Source organism: Ctenopharyngodon idella, chromosome 20, assembly GCF_019924925.1.
Source record: "Ctenopharyngodon idella isolate HZGC_01 chromosome 20, HZGC01, whole genome shotgun sequence".
NCBI lineage: Eukaryota > Metazoa > Chordata > Actinopteri > Cypriniformes > Xenocyprididae > Ctenopharyngodon > Ctenopharyngodon idella.
The window spans coordinates 8,093,158-8,111,295 of NC_067239.1; the positions used below are offsets into that span (position 1 = coordinate 8,093,158).

At 37.5% G+C, this 18,138-nt stretch overlaps 2 protein-coding genes across 4 annotated transcripts; one reads left to right on the plus strand and one right to left on the minus strand.

The window, feature by feature from the left end:
• Positions 1–865: 865 nt before the first annotated feature.
• kcns3b (potassium voltage-gated channel, delayed-rectifier, subfamily S, member 3b) lies at positions 866–7,138 on the minus strand. 2 transcript variants are annotated; one of them, XM_051876268.1, is made up of 2 exons: positions 6,988–7,138; positions 866–2,342 (listed from the first exon to the last, which is right to left on the minus strand). In XM_051876268.1, exon 2 carries the CDS (start codon positions 2,286–2,288, stop codon positions 1,020–1,022), a length of 1,269 nt encoding a protein of 422 aa, XP_051732228.1. In that variant the 5' UTR covers positions 2,289–2,342; positions 6,988–7,138; the 3' UTR covers positions 866–1,019. The 2 variants fall into 2 exon arrangements, with proteins under 2 accessions (XP_051732228.1, XP_051732229.1); XM_051876269.1 differs by having other exon boundaries at positions 6,956–7,104.
• A 101-nt stretch (positions 7,139–7,239) lies between these two features.
• Positions 7,240–17,605, plus strand: zpax2 (zona pellucida protein AX 2). Of its 2 annotated transcripts, none has more exons than XM_051876265.1 (21): positions 7,240–7,335; positions 7,412–7,464; positions 7,545–7,637; positions 7,720–7,844; positions 8,053–8,193; positions 10,492–10,545; positions 10,947–11,114; positions 11,191–11,287; positions 11,380–11,597; positions 11,700–11,850; positions 11,926–12,134; positions 12,218–12,335; positions 13,300–13,502; positions 13,771–13,885; positions 13,965–14,134; positions 14,213–14,310; positions 15,010–15,140; positions 16,595–16,784; positions 16,861–17,023; positions 17,160–17,271; positions 17,340–17,605. In XM_051876265.1, the coding sequence occupies exons 1-21, from the start codon at positions 7,313–7,315 to the stop codon at positions 17,408–17,410; spliced, it is 2,703 nt and encodes a 900-aa protein (XP_051732225.1). In that variant the 5' UTR covers positions 7,240–7,312; the 3' UTR covers positions 17,411–17,605. The 2 variants fall into 2 exon arrangements, with proteins under 2 accessions (XP_051732225.1, XP_051732227.1); XM_051876267.1 differs by having other exon boundaries at positions 17,447–17,605.
• The last annotated feature ends 533 nt before the right edge of the window (positions 17,606–18,138 follow it).

Here is an 18,138-nt window from a genome sequence, read left to right on the forward strand (position 1 = left end):
TAAGAATGACAATCTAGAAGGATATTAAGATATACTTCTTCTTAAGTTACAGGCATGCAAACGTGATGCAAAAAACAAGCCTTTTTGAACATTTGCCATTTTTGAACAGTCACCGTTGGCATATAAATCAAACAAAGTTTGTGAAAGTCAAGAGAATTTACTAATAGACCTACCAATCTCTGTGTATAAATAAAATAATGATGCTGCCATCATTCTAAAGTCATTTTTACACCCTTGTAAATTGGCTGCAAATCTCATGTGAAAATTGTCATTTTGACCCCCCTCTACAAAATAGTGGATTACTCAGTAAATATACATCTGTGACATTTAATATTTTGGCTTTCATCACTATTTATGTTTGTCTTTCTATAGAAAAAAATATTAGCAAAAATCAAAAATTTAGCTGCTGCGCAGCCAAAATTATATACCAGTTATCACTGTAAAGCTGCTTTGACACAATCTGCATTGTAAAAAACGCTATATAAATAATGGTGGTGCAAAAAAAAAAAAAAAATAAATAAAAAAAATAATAATAATAATAATAATAATAATAATAATAATATTCAACATGTTGGATATTTACAATTTGAGATCAGTGTAGGCCCGACATTCTTCTGAGCAGATTCAATCACTCTTAAAATACACATTACACCACAGGAAAATCTAATAAAATAATCTGTAGAACCATCAAGATAATCTGGACTTTACCTAGGACTGTCAGAAGGGGAGAATTTGGCTCAAAATCAGCCCGATTATCTTAGTGTGGGTGCCTTTAGTCAGTATTCTAATTCATTTACTAGTTCCAAATATCTGGCATTGTTGTTAAAAAAAAAAAAAAAAAGACACAAAGTATTTAATCCCTAGATTTTGGATGGCTTTATTTTTTTAATGTAAAGAGGGTGTTTATACTATAATGTACAAAACAATGACTTTTCCTGAAATGTAAACCACATAAATGTTTCTGAAGATTGCAAAAAGCAAACAAATATTTTAAACCACAGGGACTGGTTGACATTTTCCTACGGTTTAGCTTCTGAAAGGCACCTCCTGGGTGCATTTCTCTCAAAGTACTTAGAAAAGGTATTCATGATGATGGTGATGGGTAAAGAAACCACTAGTAACCCACAGAGAATGCAAAGTGTAGCTACAATTCTCCCAGCCACTGTCTGTGGATATACATCTCCATAGCCCACTGTTGTCATTGAAATAATGGCCCACCACCAACAAACAGGAATGGAAGAGAGTTTGGACAAAGCTTCTTCCTTTTCAGTGTAGTAGATAAAAGTTGAGAAGAACGATATTCCAACAGTAATGAAAAGGATGAGGAGACCCACCTCAGAGTGACAGTTCTTTAGAGTTTCCCCAAACGCTCTCACCCCCTCTGAATGTCTTGCAAGCTTTAGGACCCTGAAGGCTCTCATTAACCGGAGAACCTGAACCACCTTCCCCATGTTGACCAGACTTTGGTTTTCCTCCCCATCGTCTTTGTTCAAACTTTCAAAGGCCAGCGTCACATAGAAAGGCAAGATAGAAGCAATGTCGATCATGTTCAGAGGGTTTGCCAAAAACTTCCATGGATGAGGAGCTGCTACGACCCGCAGGGCAAACTCCACTGAGAAGAAAATAATACAGATGAGCTCCAGAGAGTCTAGGACAGAATATTCACTGTCAGTTGCGTGCCTGAATTCCGGCATACTGTGGACACACATGGCCACAATGGAGGTCAAAATGACCAGGACAGAAACCACAGCTACACCTTTGGAACATTTGGAGTGACTGGGATCTTCAAGAGTTTGCCACATGAGCTTACGCACATCTGAACACCAGGTGCCCTCAAACCTCCACAGGTCACTGCTCACAACTGAGATCTCTCCAAATGACGCACCACTACTAGACCTGTCACACGCATTCTGCTTCCGCTCAAGGAACCAATCCAGACAGCAGGCTTCCAGATCCAGCTCACAAATGCCCCAGTATTCGATCTCCTGACTGAAATAAAAAACACACAGTTCCTCCAGAGCATGAAAGTGCCCTGTACGGTAGAAGTTCAGAACACAGTGGAAGACTTGCGGGCTCCGGTCGAAGTAGTATTCCCGTTCAGCGGGGCTGTAGTCGTCACAGAGTTCCAAGATGGCGGCATCGCTGCAGCACTGGATTAACTGACCCACACGTGTGTTGGGGAACCGGAGCAGAACGCAACGCTCCACCTTGTGCTGGATGCCTCCAACGTTGAGGTTAATGAGATCTTCCTCCCTGCCTTGATGGTGGAGAACTTGTCCATACATCATGGAGGTACTGATTCATTGAATCTGGAAGTCTTCCCAATGATATACTTGCATTTTCTATTAAAATACAGAAATGTGGATGTTAGCTGCATCAACAACACTGAAAACTATTTAATCATTTAATGAAATCAATTAATACATTGGTCAATAACTAATATTATAGAGTATAAACTCCAGATTAATTTTATATTTTTCATAGTCCTGCAGTGTGATGTGCTATATTCCTTCTAAAAAATATTTTATAAAACATTTGCTATTTTTACAGGAAAAATACATGGGATACATGGTACTTGAAAAATGTATGTCACAATCTAGGATCATTTAAAATACTAGTGTTTAAAAAAAAAAAAAAAAAGTAAAGGCAAAAAGGAGATTTAAATTATATTATATATACATACATACATACATACATACATACATACACACACACACACACACACTTAATATAATATACATTTTTACACATAATGCTGATGCTGATAAAAATTGCCATAAAATTGCCATTAAAGGCATACTTCTTCCAAAAATAAGGAAAAAAAGAAGATATTTTGTGAATATTTTAGTACTTTGTTTCCCCCATACAATGGAAGTCAATGGACTATAGCGTTGTTTGGTTTCCAACGTTCTTCAAATTATCTTCTTTGTGTCCCAAAAAAGAAAGAAATGCATACAGGTTTGGAACAACATGAGGGTGAGTAAATGGTGACAGATTTATTTTATTATATTGTATTATATTATATTATATTATATTATATTATATTATATATTTATTTATTTAGGTGGACTATCATTTAAGCTTGCAAGCATGTTAAAAATGTTTTGTGTAATCACTGATGGGGCATTTTCAATAATGGTGCCATTTGTGTGCCATGATGTTCTGACTGATGGATTACTCATCAGTAACATTTTCAATCAATCAAATAATTTCTTGCACAAATGAGAACATTTCTTGAGGTTGAGAAATGTTAAGTATGGACTGATCTTAAAGCTGCAGTCCGTAACTTTTTTTGGTTATAAATTGTCCGAAATCAATAACAGCAGGTACATAAACAACCAGTGTTCAAAACTATCTCCATACCTTAGCCCAATTCACAACGGTAAGCTTGTAATAATGTGTTCTAATCTGTGTGGTACTGGTAGGTTTCCGCGGGAAATCGAGCACACCAACATTACACCATCTTTGCATCATTACGTCTGTTTACATAAATTAGGAGTCCCAGCTAGTAGGCTATATTGCATGTGAGGATTCGCCACCTGCTGCATCATTTATAGCCTTTTCTCACAGCAGCTGGAATATTAAACTTCATGTTGATGGGGGATTGTATGGCATGACAAATTAACATAAGAGATTAGACTGTACAGAAATTGAAACCTACAGGTAAGGCTTCACACTACATACAGGTAGTCACGCAATGTTGATGTTGTTAACATTAACAATTTGAGAACAAAGTATAACAACAATAATAATAATAATAATATGCACGGTTTGATGTGATATGAGCTAAGCGATCATTAGATTTAATCACCATTGGTAGCGCGATTTATTGTAATGCTTTTTTTCCCCTTAGTTGGTCAGAACAAAAGTGGCAGATTTGTTACTTACTTGTTCAGATGACATTTTCCAGGTGAAAATTCTTATTTTAGTCATACTTCCAAGACTACAATCTGTCTTTCCGAAGTACAGTATCCACCAGTGCGGTGACTGACAGCCACACATTCTCCTCAAAACATTAGATTCATCTGCGCTGAGGAGCCGTGCCGACGCATAACCCACGTAACGATGATAATTCCGCAAAGAACTGCAATTGCAGGTTTCAAACAGAGATGGCGACAAAGAGGCAAAACTTACAGACTGCAGCTTTAAAAGTTTGCATTATATATCAGGGGCCGTATTCACAAAACATCTTAAGGCTAAAAGTAGCTCCTAACTTGCCAATTTAAGAGAAACTCTTAAAAATAATGGACATGTCAGTCCTAATTTTAGGACTCCTATATTTTTGCTCTAAGAGTATTTCACAAAGCATTTTAGCGTTAAAACTAGCTCCTAAATCTGTGAAACTTTAGGAGTAGTCAAGAGGACTCCTATGTCTCTAAGACCAAACCACAAACAATCCTAATGGCCTGTTGCTGCCAATCCACCTCAGAAATCCACTGTCCTGGTAACTAGGTGAGTCGGCTCTCGTCTGTATGCCTCCTCTCGAGCTGATTAGATAGACCGTTTGAATGTGCTTCTCCCAAACATCACTTGTCGCCTGAATTCTGCATTCTCTCAAGACACAGACATGTAAGAGGTTGACAATTAGCTAAACATATACTAGTTTAATTAGTGACACATTTTAAAACCTTTATTAGAATATGGCAACATGATACCTCATTCTACAATATTTCTATGATTAAATCACTTACAGAGACTCCTCCCCTATCAGCCAATCACTGTGTGCATAAGGCTTGTTTGAGATGCATCAGCGCAGTGCAGACCGATCGGCGTATGACATCAAAGTCCCGCGAGAGCGATTCAAAAGCATAAGGAGTCGTATGCTCTTCAATCACTCTTGCGGTACTTTGATGTCATATGCCGATCGGTCTGTGAAGCTCTGATGCGTCTCGAACAAGCCTATAGTTATTAAGCATGTTGACATCATCCATAGCAATGAGGTCAACCTCGCCCTTACTCTTGGCTTAAAGGGTTAGTTCACCACAAAATGAAAATTCTGTCATTAATTACTCACCCTCATGTCGTTCCACACCCGTAAGACTTTCGTTCATCTTTCACGTACTGCGTAAAACACAAGAATGAACCTCATTGGTTATGCAGCACGTTAGAGCTTCCAGAAGAGGTTTGATATTGTGCGTTATTCAGGTTCTGTTGAGCTTCTGCTTATGTTCGCTGATCAGTGTTTACAGGTGAGTAAAAGCCTAAATTAAATCTGTTCATCATAACAAAGCAATTGATACTCTTCAGAAAATTTGGACTAAACCGCTCGATTCATATGGACTAGTTTTCCGATCTCTTTATGAAGTTTTTGAAGCGTCAAAGTGGTAGTTACAAAGGCAGTCAATGGAAGGAAATCTGACAGTATTCTGTCATCAAAAAGATCTTCATTTGTGTTCCGAAGATGAACGAAAGTCTTACAGGTGTGGAACGTCACGAGGGTGAGTAATTAATGACAGAATTTTCATTTTGGGGTGAACTAACCCTTTAAGACTTCTCTCTATTCCTTAGTAAAAGTTGGTCTCAGCAGCTTTGTGAATAGGTTTTAAGAGAAAACTCTTAACTAAGAACTTTTACTGCCATTTAGGAGAACTCTTAGGCCCCCTTTACACTAGTGCGTTTTCGTTTTAAAACCCGTAAGTTTTGCCACGGTTACACCTGTAATTTACACAATGCCTGCGTTTTCGAACCTCGAAAACTGAGACTTTCTAAAAACTGCAGATCCCGTTTTAGTTTGAAAAACGCCGGGGTTGCGTTTCAGTGTAAACGGACCAAAACGGAGACTTTTGAAAACGATGGTGTGGCTGCCCATGTTCGCTCTGCGTATCTTTGACAACCATGTAAACAATAACATGGAGACTGAACTGCAATCTTTGCTGGCTTTGTTGTCATTTTTAGCAGCCATTGTGCAGTTAAACTCTGCATTTTTTTTTTTATACTGCAGTGTTCATAAACAGTCATGTGACATGCTTTTTCAACAGTGTAGTGTAGACAGAGATAGTTTCTGAAACGCTGTGGAAACGCAAGTGTAGACGGCGTTTAAAAAACAAAAACGCACTAGTGTAAACAGGGCCTTAATGGTAAAATAAAATGTTTTGTGAATACGGCCCTAGAATTATTATAACATAAACTTAGACTGATTGTTTCCTTAACTTCAACTCACCTACCTGCAGAAAACAGATCCTCACGGACAATATAGACTGAAACTTAACAACATCAGAGTGTTATATGGTCTCGTCTTAGCCTATTTATTCAGTAGGTCAACATATTTAAAGGGTGACATCATTGCAAAAGAATACACTGCATTTAACATATGATAACCTAGATGAACATATGCACCAATTATTTATTTATTTATTTATTTTTTATATTCTGTGTAGGCCTATTTGACATTTTTATTGACATTGATTTGAGATTAGACTACTAATTTTATTGAATATTAAATCATATCAAAGGTAAATAAAGGCAATTAAAATCTTTTCAGCAGTTAAACAGCAGCTAAAACAATTTATTGTTTTTTTAACAATTTAAACTGCAAAGAATGTAAGAGTGAAAATGACAACATATTGAAAACATGACATTCACATGAAAAAGAAAAATACTTACAAATTACTGTCCTGAGAAAACTCTTTCCTATATGCGTTCACTACAAACAGCTATAGCAAAAAATAAGAAACTGGGATTTTTCTTGCAACACAGAATTCACAAAAAAAAAAAAAAAAAAAGCCTTACTTTGCCTCCTACGTGTTTGAAACATAAAAAAATACTGCTAGAGAAACCAAGCATTTCTTACTCAAAACCATTTAGTTACTGAGAAACAGTTCTTAATAAACCCTTTATACTTAACGGAGATATAGCCTAGGTTAGTCAACTTGACATCTTTCCCAGTGCTCCATGTGAGTCATAACTACAATAATACATCAGACAAAACTGACAAAAGAGAGAAGAGAACACTTACTGCGAATATAAAATCAACGAAAGATCACCTACCCACGCGGCTTCAAATCATTTGTGCTTTTCCGCACTGATGTCTTAAAAAGCTCAAAACGCAAAGGAAACGGTCACTTAATTAATAATAGATTATCACTATGGGTACAAAGAGCCAACCGTTCCCCGTTAACCTTAAAATCTAGGTTCACACCAAGTTGGGCGGAGAGACTGTGCGAGGTGTTTGAGTTCCACACCTGCGCGCAATACTGTGCAATCAGATGGAACGCGCTCGAGACACAGTTCATTAATTACCTTCCGGTGAGGTCGCGCGTTTGTGTAGAAAACACAGTTGTTGGTTTGTAAAATACATTAACAAAGATTTCAAATGATGGGATGCTTTGAAATAGGGTATGTTTTAGGCTATGGAAAATAAGTGTGTTTGAATTCATCAAGAGATATGCTAATTTATTTATGATGCTTTTAGGGCTTTATGGCTTATGGTCACTATAATAAGCGTTGATGCAGATACCTCTGCAGGTAAGCCATGCAATCCATTTAAACTTTGGTGTATCAGTTCATGTAATTCATTACTTAATGGGTCCATTTCTTGATTGCAGGTGGAATTCAAGCAGAATGTCTTGGAAATAGGGTGCAGTTTACCCTTCCTAGTTCTTTAAATGTAGGAAGTCCTTTAGAGGTTTATGCAGTCAGTAAGTTGATTATCCCTTTGTTTGTGTGCCAATGAGTTTAATACCACCAGGAATCAATTCAGACCTCCTCTGGGCGTTTCAGATAACACACAGACAGTCCTTCTCACACCTCACCTGGCGGCTCAGTGTGGCTACACACAGAAATCGGATCCTTGGGGAAATACGATAGTGTCAGCTTCCCTAAACAATTGTTTTGCAGAGAACAAGGTTTGTGTCTTTATAAATTAAGCATTCCTTTAACCAGCTCTAGTTCTGGAACTATTGTTTATCATGTAATTAAATAGAAAATATGAAGGTTGGTGCATTTGCACCATAGAGTAGGTGTTTGAGAAGAAAATGTTTTTTTTTGTTTGTTTGTTTTTGTTTTTTAATTTCTAATTACACCTACAAGTTTATTTATTTTTCATTTTTGTAGGGTGACAAGGAATTTAAAGTAGCCATACAGGTTAAACTCTATGAATTCCCCATGCTATCTGAGAAAGTTCATGAAGCATTCAAGTCCTGCAGTCACTCCATGGTTTCACGTGAGATTTTGTGTGAGACAAACTTCATGGAGGCAAGTAACTTCATTTTCTTGTATAGCAAATATTTTGGGTAGCCGGTTAGTTTATGGGATTGATAGTTGCTGAATTTGAGGAATCTTGTTTACAACTAAAATATCTTGTACTGAAACAAATCATTTATTTTAAATGGTTAAAATATAAATTAGTTAATATAATCTCTCCTTGACTCCAGAGGTCTGTTGCATAAAGCTGGTTTCAGTTGTTACCAAGTACGCTTGAGATTAGATTGAGAAAATTGTTTTTTGGACTCACAAAGGTGGATTGGTTTTTAGCAGTGTTCATCGCCATAGTAACTTATGGCTAACCTGCTCTGGAGCAGGTTTTATTCTGGGTTCAAGATCGCAAACCAAAACCGGACCAATCAGCTGTGAGCAAAGTAACATCTGATACAAAAAGCCACTCCCCATATCTCTATATCTCATATCAAAAAAAAAAAAAAAAAAAAAATATATATATATATATATATATATATATATATATTTTTTTTTTTAATTAGAACATTTATGGAGCAACAGATTTTTGTGAAAATAAAACAAAAGGGGTTTATTTTGTTTAAAAATCGCATAAATGTGTGAGGTGGCAGGGGGGCATTTTACCCCACACAAGGGGGTAAAAAGGCACACAGTATTGATACAAATACTTGAGCTAAAATGTTTTTAATAATGTCTAAGTTAATATTTGTTCAGAACAATCACTTTAGCAAAGTTTGTACTATTTTCTGTTTAATTTTGTTCAATCAATATGCTGTCATTAATGTTAATATAAAAATATTTTAAAAATACAGAAACAAAATTATTTTTAGAAAGTAAAGATTCTGAAAGTATTGATTGAGATCCCATAATTTAATATAGATTTATAGTAGTAACAAATATATTACATATGATTAATATCATATGTTTAAATATGGTTTCGTTATAAATATGGTGGGGGTTTTTTTCTCTCTCTAAGGTGGGTACCCAACTTAATGTATGATATTTACCATCTGAATCTAACCATGTCATGTCAACAAATGGAAGCATCAGCCAGCTGTTTATCATGTTAATTATTGTTCCTTTTGCCCCAACAGCAGGGGCTATTTTTACCCCAAATACAATGTTGAAAAAAATGTTGCTTTAATTACTTTGAGCAGAACTGAAAATCATTAATCATTAGATCATTTGTCTCAAAATATTCAACAATTTTAGCAATTCTCATTTGCTACTTAAATCTACAACATTTTTAAAAAACATCAAATATTAGGTCAAATTAGCACAGAACAAACTCTGCGTTGCTGCTCGCGATCACATCAAGGATCAGCCAAATTTCTTAATATCTTAAAATATGTTTGTTTGTTTTTTTTGTCTCAAGATGTACACCAGCAATGTTTTTTCCTAGGGTACATTTTTAAAAGCTACTTAAATACCCTAATTGAACTAAGGCCTAATCCTGGCTTAGTCTAAACCCTGTCTGTGAAACCGGGCCTCTATGTTCCACGTGATTGGCTGCTTTCTCCACATGCCACACTTTCAGGTGCACAAGCTTCAGAGTTAATAGAAAAAAAACCCTGAGTTGACAGAACATGTATACCGAACGTTGTGAGCTCGCTAAAAACCTGGGTCCTCATTTATAAAGTGTGCGTACATGGAAAAGTGTGTAGAGCCACGTCAGGGTCTGAGCAGACGTACACACTTTTCCTTGTCAGATTACTGCAGGTTTTTGGAAATCTAAGCTATTCTTGCAGCTCGTCATTCTAAATTAAAGGATTTGGATGATGACTGGTGATCTTTTATATGTAAATGATATTAATTAGGTGTTGTTTACAACGCAGAGAACTGAAACCATTCAGTTCACGATCACTTGCGATTTATAGATTTCACATCTGAAATAGAGGCGTACGCTCGTTTTCTGTGTGCGCGTTCATTCTATAAATCACACACATGCACATCTGAGAAATGATCGTAAGAACAAATTTAGGACGGTTTCTGTGCAACATTTTATAAATGAGGCCCCTGATCTAAACCAGGTTGGACTTGTATGATTTTTGCCAACTTTAAACCTACTCAAACTCTGAGTTGGTTCAACTAGCTAGATGCAACAGGTCTCAAGTAAGACAAGACTGTTACGACTGCAGCTCAATGCAATCAGTAACTCATTAAAAGGGTTTGTGTTACCTGCTATGTCTAGATCTCCACAGAAAATCTTTAAATGCTCTATTTTTAAACCAATTAGAGAATTTCACAACTGGTTTTCTAATGTGCCAATGGGAATGCAGTGTGTTATTGCTACCAGCCTGTGCATGTCTATGTTGTCAGGTATCTGTAAGGAATGCAATACCAGAAATCAAGAAAGCACCAGTGAAAGAGTGGGTATGTAAACTTTACATCGAACATACTTTTTATTTGATCGGGAAGTTCCTTATCAAATTTAGTACCTCAGACAGTATGCGATTATGGATGCAGCTATAGACTAGTACTGAAGGAGTCCTCCCAATAGGTAATAGAATATCGCAGAGACTTGGGACTGGGAACTTAATTTGGTCTACCAACAATTTAAAAACTCCCTATCAACTGCACAACAATGCACTAAAAAGACTTTGGTAAATGCATAGCAATGTCCTGGCATTGCTGGCACAGTATTTTGGTTGTGAGTTTTGCATGTGTGAGCACCACTCACACTGTGATTTCATCAAATGGTTCTTTATTTTCTATACAAAATTAATTTCATAATTATCTTAAATACAGAATCTTACGTTGTCCTTTTGTAACAGCCCACAGTTATACCTAACTTGCAACTCTGGAAGATCTTACTCTACACCCCTGAAGAGAAGGCTTTTGATAAAGAGACCCTCCAAGAGATGGGCTACAGTGTTTACAGTTCTCCAACAAGGCTTGTCTTACGAAGCCCATACAACATGGCTGAAACCTTTGTCCAACATGTATGGAATGTTTCATGTGCCAGTGGATATAACACATTAATTTCTCTATAGTGGCTGAAGTATCTTTCCTTTTCAGGTTGACGATGTTGATATGATGGTGTTCAAATCAGTGGTCTTGTTCAGAGACCGCTGGATGTTGGCTATAGTAGAGTCGGCAGCTGCCTGTCCAACCAGTGAGACTTAATTCACAGCAATTGTTATTTTTGCCACTTTAATGTCCCATGACTCTGTGTAATCCTTATCCTGTACTCTGATTTGACTTCAGATGGAGCTTCTGTTGTGGGTCAGATGATTTATTGGCACTTTCCTCTACACATAACTCCTCTGGTGTCCTCAGAAGTTGAAATCCTGGAGGTGCACATGGGCATTAATGGTAGAAGGCTCACGCCTGAAGAGATGAGTAGCCGTAACTTCAGCATGATGTTCACAGAGTCCCATGTAGTTGTTGAGATTCCTATTGGGGCTCCTGGTGGTTATTACAAGGTTGAGTTTTCTGCCTCCTAAATTTTCCTTTATGCATTTAACTTGAATATATTGATTAACACTTTTTTTTTTTTTTTTTTTTTTTTTTTTTTTTTAAATTAGAGTCATGCACTTGAGAACCAGAACCATATCAGTTACACCATAGAACCCATGCTTGAGCTACTGTGGATGGAGGGTCTGGATAAGACCACATATAAGGTGTTATTCCCCATCACCACCCCTTTAACACCATGGCCCCCCCAAATCACAGACTGTGAGTGCTGAATTTGGAGCAGAATGTTTTTTGTTTTGTTTTTTTTCTTCACGATAATTGTTTTTATGTGATCAGACACTCAACCCCAGAAGAAGGCATTTGATGTATTGCTGGGTTACTTCCTACCTGATGTGAAGCTGCTGAATATCACTTTTGGCTCTGAATTGCTCACTGTCTCCGAGGTCATTATTAAAGGCATTGTCCTGCAAGAGCAAAGCTTCCCCAATGGCACCAAAGCCTTTACTCTTCAGGTTCCCTTCTCTGAACCTCATGTCCAAGTAAAGGTATGCAGATCACTGCTGGTTTATGGATCTGTTTTCCCTGCTTGTATTTGCCCTGTCTTAACATGGTTTCATCTATAATGCAGACTCTTCACCCTGATAGAAGAACCTACTCTCTTCCTCTTGTCTTTGGTTTTGTCATCTTGCCTGAACAGGCATCATTTTCATACTCCACAGAACTAGAAGTTTCTTTAAATGACACTGGTAAGACCTTAAGACTGATGTAAAAGCTTTTATATTGGCTACAAGAGAAGTGCCAAGTCCTGCTCCTGGAGATCTGCCTTTGTGCTAAGGGGTCAAAGTTTGGCTGGTTAGCACAATCCAGGTAGTATATAATAATGCCTTATGGATGAATAGTGGCTAGTTGCCAGTGAAAGGCTTGAGACTGTGCCGTATTTTGGTTTCGTCAATATGTTAGGAATATCATTCCCTGCATTCCATGCTTAAGGGCTCATCCCTATGCCCTAATCCCTTCAAAGGGTTTACCCTCTGGAGTGAGAGTTTCGATGGGATGAAGGGTGTAGGGGTAAATGGACTGATAAAGGTAGCTGTAAAGTATTTTTGTTGAAGTACAATGTCGTTTTGACCATAATAATGCACCAAATCTAACTTGTATAAATATTACAGTAGTATAGAAAATTACTATACATTTATAGGTAAATTCGACCTCCGAGTCTCCTGTACCCATTCTGTGACGCCAAACAACTTCCCTGTGCAAAGGATCATGGGGGCCCGAAGTGTCCATCAGTTCTACCCTTTGAAATCCTTCATTCTGAAGGGCCCTTTGAAGTGGCTAGTTTTGAGCACTTCAGTTTGGAATGACCCTTCAACATGGCAGCCATGATTGTTTACACTCCGAAGTGCCCTTCGGAGGGCGGTTATATCCCATTTGGAATGCACCATTAGTCTTGCATTTCAAGAGTTATTATTCAAATGGCATTTATGGCTCAGGTGATTAGGCTCAAAATAAATTGTCCAAAACAAAAGTGGCCATGAGCAAAAATGTCAGTATGCAGATCATTTTATATGACTCACTCTGCCTTTGAGAATGATAAAGGATGCTCATTTGAACTGCACTAGACTCTACAGGAAAGCACATCTTCAAGAGCAGAATTGTGCATAACTGGGGGTTGCACTGATATTTAACTTGGTGTCCTTTTTTCTGCAGTCCATCCAAATGCAGGGGGAAGATGTAATCAGGACATCTTCAACATTTTTGTCCAGTATGGAAGCACCCCAAGATCCCAATTAAAGATCAAACTGGGACAAGTGGAGATTAATGATGAAGTTTTACAGCAATATGAACACCATTCAAATGAAACCCATTTCAAAATTGTTGTGCCATTCCTGGCCCCACTTGTGGCTATAGAGGTATTCTTCAGATTTCCTGGGTTGCACTGATGATTGTTGTTTTCATAGCACAGGTTACCTGTCATAAATGGTAAACATGTATTTAAATGGATAATTTGTCCAAAAATGGTAACTCAAGCTATTTGACTAAAGCCTCATGTAGCTTCTAACCCATAATTATTATTTTTTTCCCTCTGTGGAACACAAAATTAGAAATTTTATAATAATTATGGGCCATCGACTATACCACAGTCCTAATTCCTGACTGATTTCATACCTATTTTTCAAGTCTGTACGGTTGACCGGAGTCGTGGGAAGAATTGATGTGGAAATTTACGATACATTAAATGACTGGCATGTCAAAGACTTCTCCCTTGCCTGCACCTTTTTTGTAAAAATGTCAGGTTGGTTCATATTTGGCATCACTGCCCTAGTGATTTCTTGTTGCTATTTTACAATTTAGTTTCTTTTTTGTTTTGCCAGAGTGTTTTTCTAATGGAACGATTACTGTGGTGGTTCCCAAATTGGAATCTGTAACACGCCTGGTTCCCGGTGAACTCTCTCTAAAAGACCCAACCTGCAAACCCTACTACAATGAAGACCACTTTGCTTATTTTCGCTTTGATGTCACCACTTGTGGAACCACACGAAAGGTATGATGACGGCATTCCTGTCAGGCATTCTTACTACTGCTGTTATGCGACAAGATGATTTTTGAACTTTTGTTTTAGTTTGTTGGGGACACCATCAAATATGAGAATGAAGTCACCTGGAAGAGAGATGAACTTTTGCCTCAGATCTCTGAATTATGGCCTGAGCCAGAATACAGGTTAGGAGATTTAGTTTATATTTATATAGGGCTTTTAAAAAGAAAAGAGAGAAACTACATGATTTGATTAGTTTTTCGGTGAAAGTTGTATAGTTCATGTTAATTATGTTAATTATAAACATTTGTAACCTTAAACTGTTAGTTCAATTCTTCAAAATAGTTCAATTCTGCTGTAAAGCAGCTCTGAAAAGACTATAGTAAAGTCATTCAGTTTAAATCAGTTCAGTGTTCATTCATTTCAGTTCAATAACTGTGTAAAGTTCATCAACTATGGAATGAGTTCAATTCAGCTATAAAGCAGCTTTGGAGAAAACAGTGATGTCATCCAGCTCAGTTCAGTTCTCATCCAATAGTGTCAGTGCAGTCAAATCAGTAATATTGCTGAATATTAAGTGTCCCTGAATAAGCAAGCCAGAGGCGACACTGGCAGAACCCAAACTCCAACAGGTGACAGCATGGAGAAAAGGGGAAAAAAAAAAAAAAAAAAAAAACCTTTGGAGAAACCAGGCTCAGTTCTCCTCTGTCCAAGGAATGAACACTGTGATTATGAGTTAGGCTTTCACAAGTCAGAATCAGATTGTGGATCGGTAGTATTAAAAATAAGGTATGAAGTATAACAATCACTAAAATGTTAATGAAGTGTTACTTTTTTCTTTTCTTTTTTTTCCCCCTTCCCCTGAAACTGCTCATCTCAAACAGGTTCTCTGTGTCCTGCATTTATACCGCAAATGCTACCCAGAGCATGATCTTCCACGCTGTCTCGCACCTTAAAGAGCCAGAGGCAGATGTTGGAAAGGGTGAACTTACTGTTTCCCTGAGGCTCTCTCAGGGTATGTGAACTACTCCATTCGTTTTTTTGCTAGTGGTTTCCACAGAGTTAAACTCGTATTTTGACTTTCATTTTGATATTTTCAAATAAAATGGTATTAAATGAGAATGTAGAATGGGATTCAGTGAATCCAATGGGAACTTATCGGATCATAAATGAATGTTATGAACCAAAACTGAATCAAACAGCATGCAGTTTTGCAAATACAATTCCTATTTATTTATTTATATATTTATTTATTTATGAATAACATGCAATTGAGTCATTTACTATAAGACCAGGAATGCATAAAGTAAATGGGATCCAATATGATTTCATGTAGACTAAAATTATATGGACAAGCCAGCGTTTTTATGAAAAAAGGAACTAGATAAAGCCTGTCAGTCTGAGGTATAATACACTGATTAAAAAGTGTTACTTTATTTTTTTGAGCAGAGTATCAAGTCAGTTAAACTCATGGGATATTGATCTGCAGAAAGTAGCAGAAGGGGTTGTTAATCAGTTTCAGCTGCTTTGGTGTTAATGAAATTAACAACAGGTGCACTAGATGGGCAACAATGAGACAACCTTTTTTTTTTTTTTTTCCTCCCTACTCATCTTTTCTGACGGTTTTTCACTAGTTTTACGTTTGGCTAGGGTCAGTGTCACTACTGGTAGCATGAGGCGATACCTGGACCCTACAGAGGTTGCAAAGGCAGTCCAACTCCTCCAGACACATCAATATATGCCATTGCCAGAAGGTTTGCTGTGTCTCCCAGCACAGTCTCAAGGAGGAGATTCCAGGAGAAAGGCAGTTACTCTAGGAGAGCTGGACAGGGCCGTAGAAGGTCCTTAACCCATCAGCAGGACCGGTATCTGCTCCTTTGTGCAAGGAGGAACAGGATGAACACTGCCAAAGCCCTACAAAATGACCTCCACCAGGCCACTCGTGTGAATGTCTCTAAACAAACAATCAGAAACAGACTTCATGAGGGTGGCCTGAGGGCCCGACGTCCTCTAGTGGGCCCTGTGCTCACTGCCCGGCACCATGGAGCTCGACTGGCATTTGCCATTGAACACCAGAATTGGCAGGTCCGCCAATGTTAGGCATGCATACAAGCACGTGGGGGCCATACAAACTACTGAGTACCATTTTGAGTGGCTGCAATGAAATTTCAGCAAAATGGAGTAGCCTGCTGCATTTTATTTATTTATTTATTTATTTTATTTATTTATTTTTCTTCACTTTGATTTTTGGGGTGTCTTTGAATTCAGTAGGTTGATAATTTTCATTTCCATCAAACGATGTGGCATCCTTTCGTTCCTAACACATTAACCAGTCCATATCAGTATGGATATCCAGCATATTTTTCCCCATTGAGATCTGATGTGTTTTCAAAGTGTTCCTTTAATTTTTTTGAGCAGTGTATGAGAGATGGTGTCTTTTTTTTTTTTTTTTTTTTTTTTTCCTCCAAGATATGGTCTACAGACTTTTCTATCATGATGGTGACTATCCAGTTTTAAAGTTTCTGAAACAGCCTCTGTATTTTGAGGTGGGTATGGATCACTCCAGGGACTCCAGGTTAGCAGTACGCCTGGAAAACTGTTGGGCAACACTCACCAAGGACAGAGAATCCAAACCTAAATGGGATTTAATAGTTGATGGGTATGTTTGAAGCATTGTATGTGTGTGTTTGAACATTTCTTCTTGAAGAGGGCTCTAACTCTTCATCTCTAATCAGATGTCCAAATCATAAAGACCCTGAACAGACCGTCTTCCATCCTGTAATTGAAGATGATCGAGTTGACATCCCGGATCACTTCAAGAGATTTGAGGTTAAAACATTTACTTTCAAAGAGGATGATGGGAGCTCTAAAAATGAGGGTGCCGCTGTGGCCAGACGTGTAAGCTGAAAATTTTTCAGAATTTATATTAAAAATGCAAACCATTTCTGAAAGACTAATTTCTGCATTGCTCTTTTTATATTTTTATTAAACATGAATTAAACTGATGACCCTGTACCATTTATGTTCAAAATAGGTATTTGTCCACTGTGACGTTGTCATTTGTCATGTTGGAAACACTGCTGATGGACATTGTTACAAACAGTGTGGGGCGACTCAGAATTCGATCAGGAGCAGCTTAAATCGAGGTAATGATCCAAATTCAGTCAAGTTAATGTACAGTTTCTCATCTTTGACTTCACACTCTCTTTTACAGTTCGCAGAAGTTCAAGCTTTTCAGAGGAAGCCCCGCAACATGTGTCTATAGGCCCCATTCTGTTGATATGAACATGTAATTGCATTTAGTTTTCCCATTTATCTCAGGAAATGCACTAATTCTGAAGGTATCAACACAAGGAGACTTCTGATTTTGAACACCACTTGGTGTAACACTGAACTCAAAACTGATGCAGATGATGTGAACCTGTGGACGTGTTCTGTGATAAACCATTTTAACCCAATAAAGTGTAATTTTTGTCATTATTTAATTGGTTTGGGGGGAAAAAGGCACTGTAAAGAAAGTTCAAAAGATGGATGAAAAAGCACAGTATTTGGGAAATATTGGCTAAACCAGAAAAAAATCAAAGCTGACCAGGGAAGGTACTGGAGTATTGAATGTATACCACATGGCAATCTGAAGGCCCATTCACACAAAGAACGTTAACTATAAAGATAATTATAACTATAACTATATTTGGTTCCACACCAACAAATGATAATGGTCTGTTTATTCTAAGCTCATGTACTGTGTTTTCAAAGTGTGTACAACATGTTTTTGCTGTTCTTGTTGCATTTACACGACTTTGACCAGCAGATGTCCTCAGCATGCTATGTTTCAAGTGAATAGCTAGTGTAATTGATCTAATCTAACAGTGAATTTAGCTTACTGAATCAATATAGTGGAATAAAAACAAAGCCTAGACTTTTTCACTGCAATTTCAAAGGAAGCAAGACAATGTTGTCAAAACTAGCACTGGATACCTGAGGTAATTTTAATGTAATTTTGAGGTAATTAA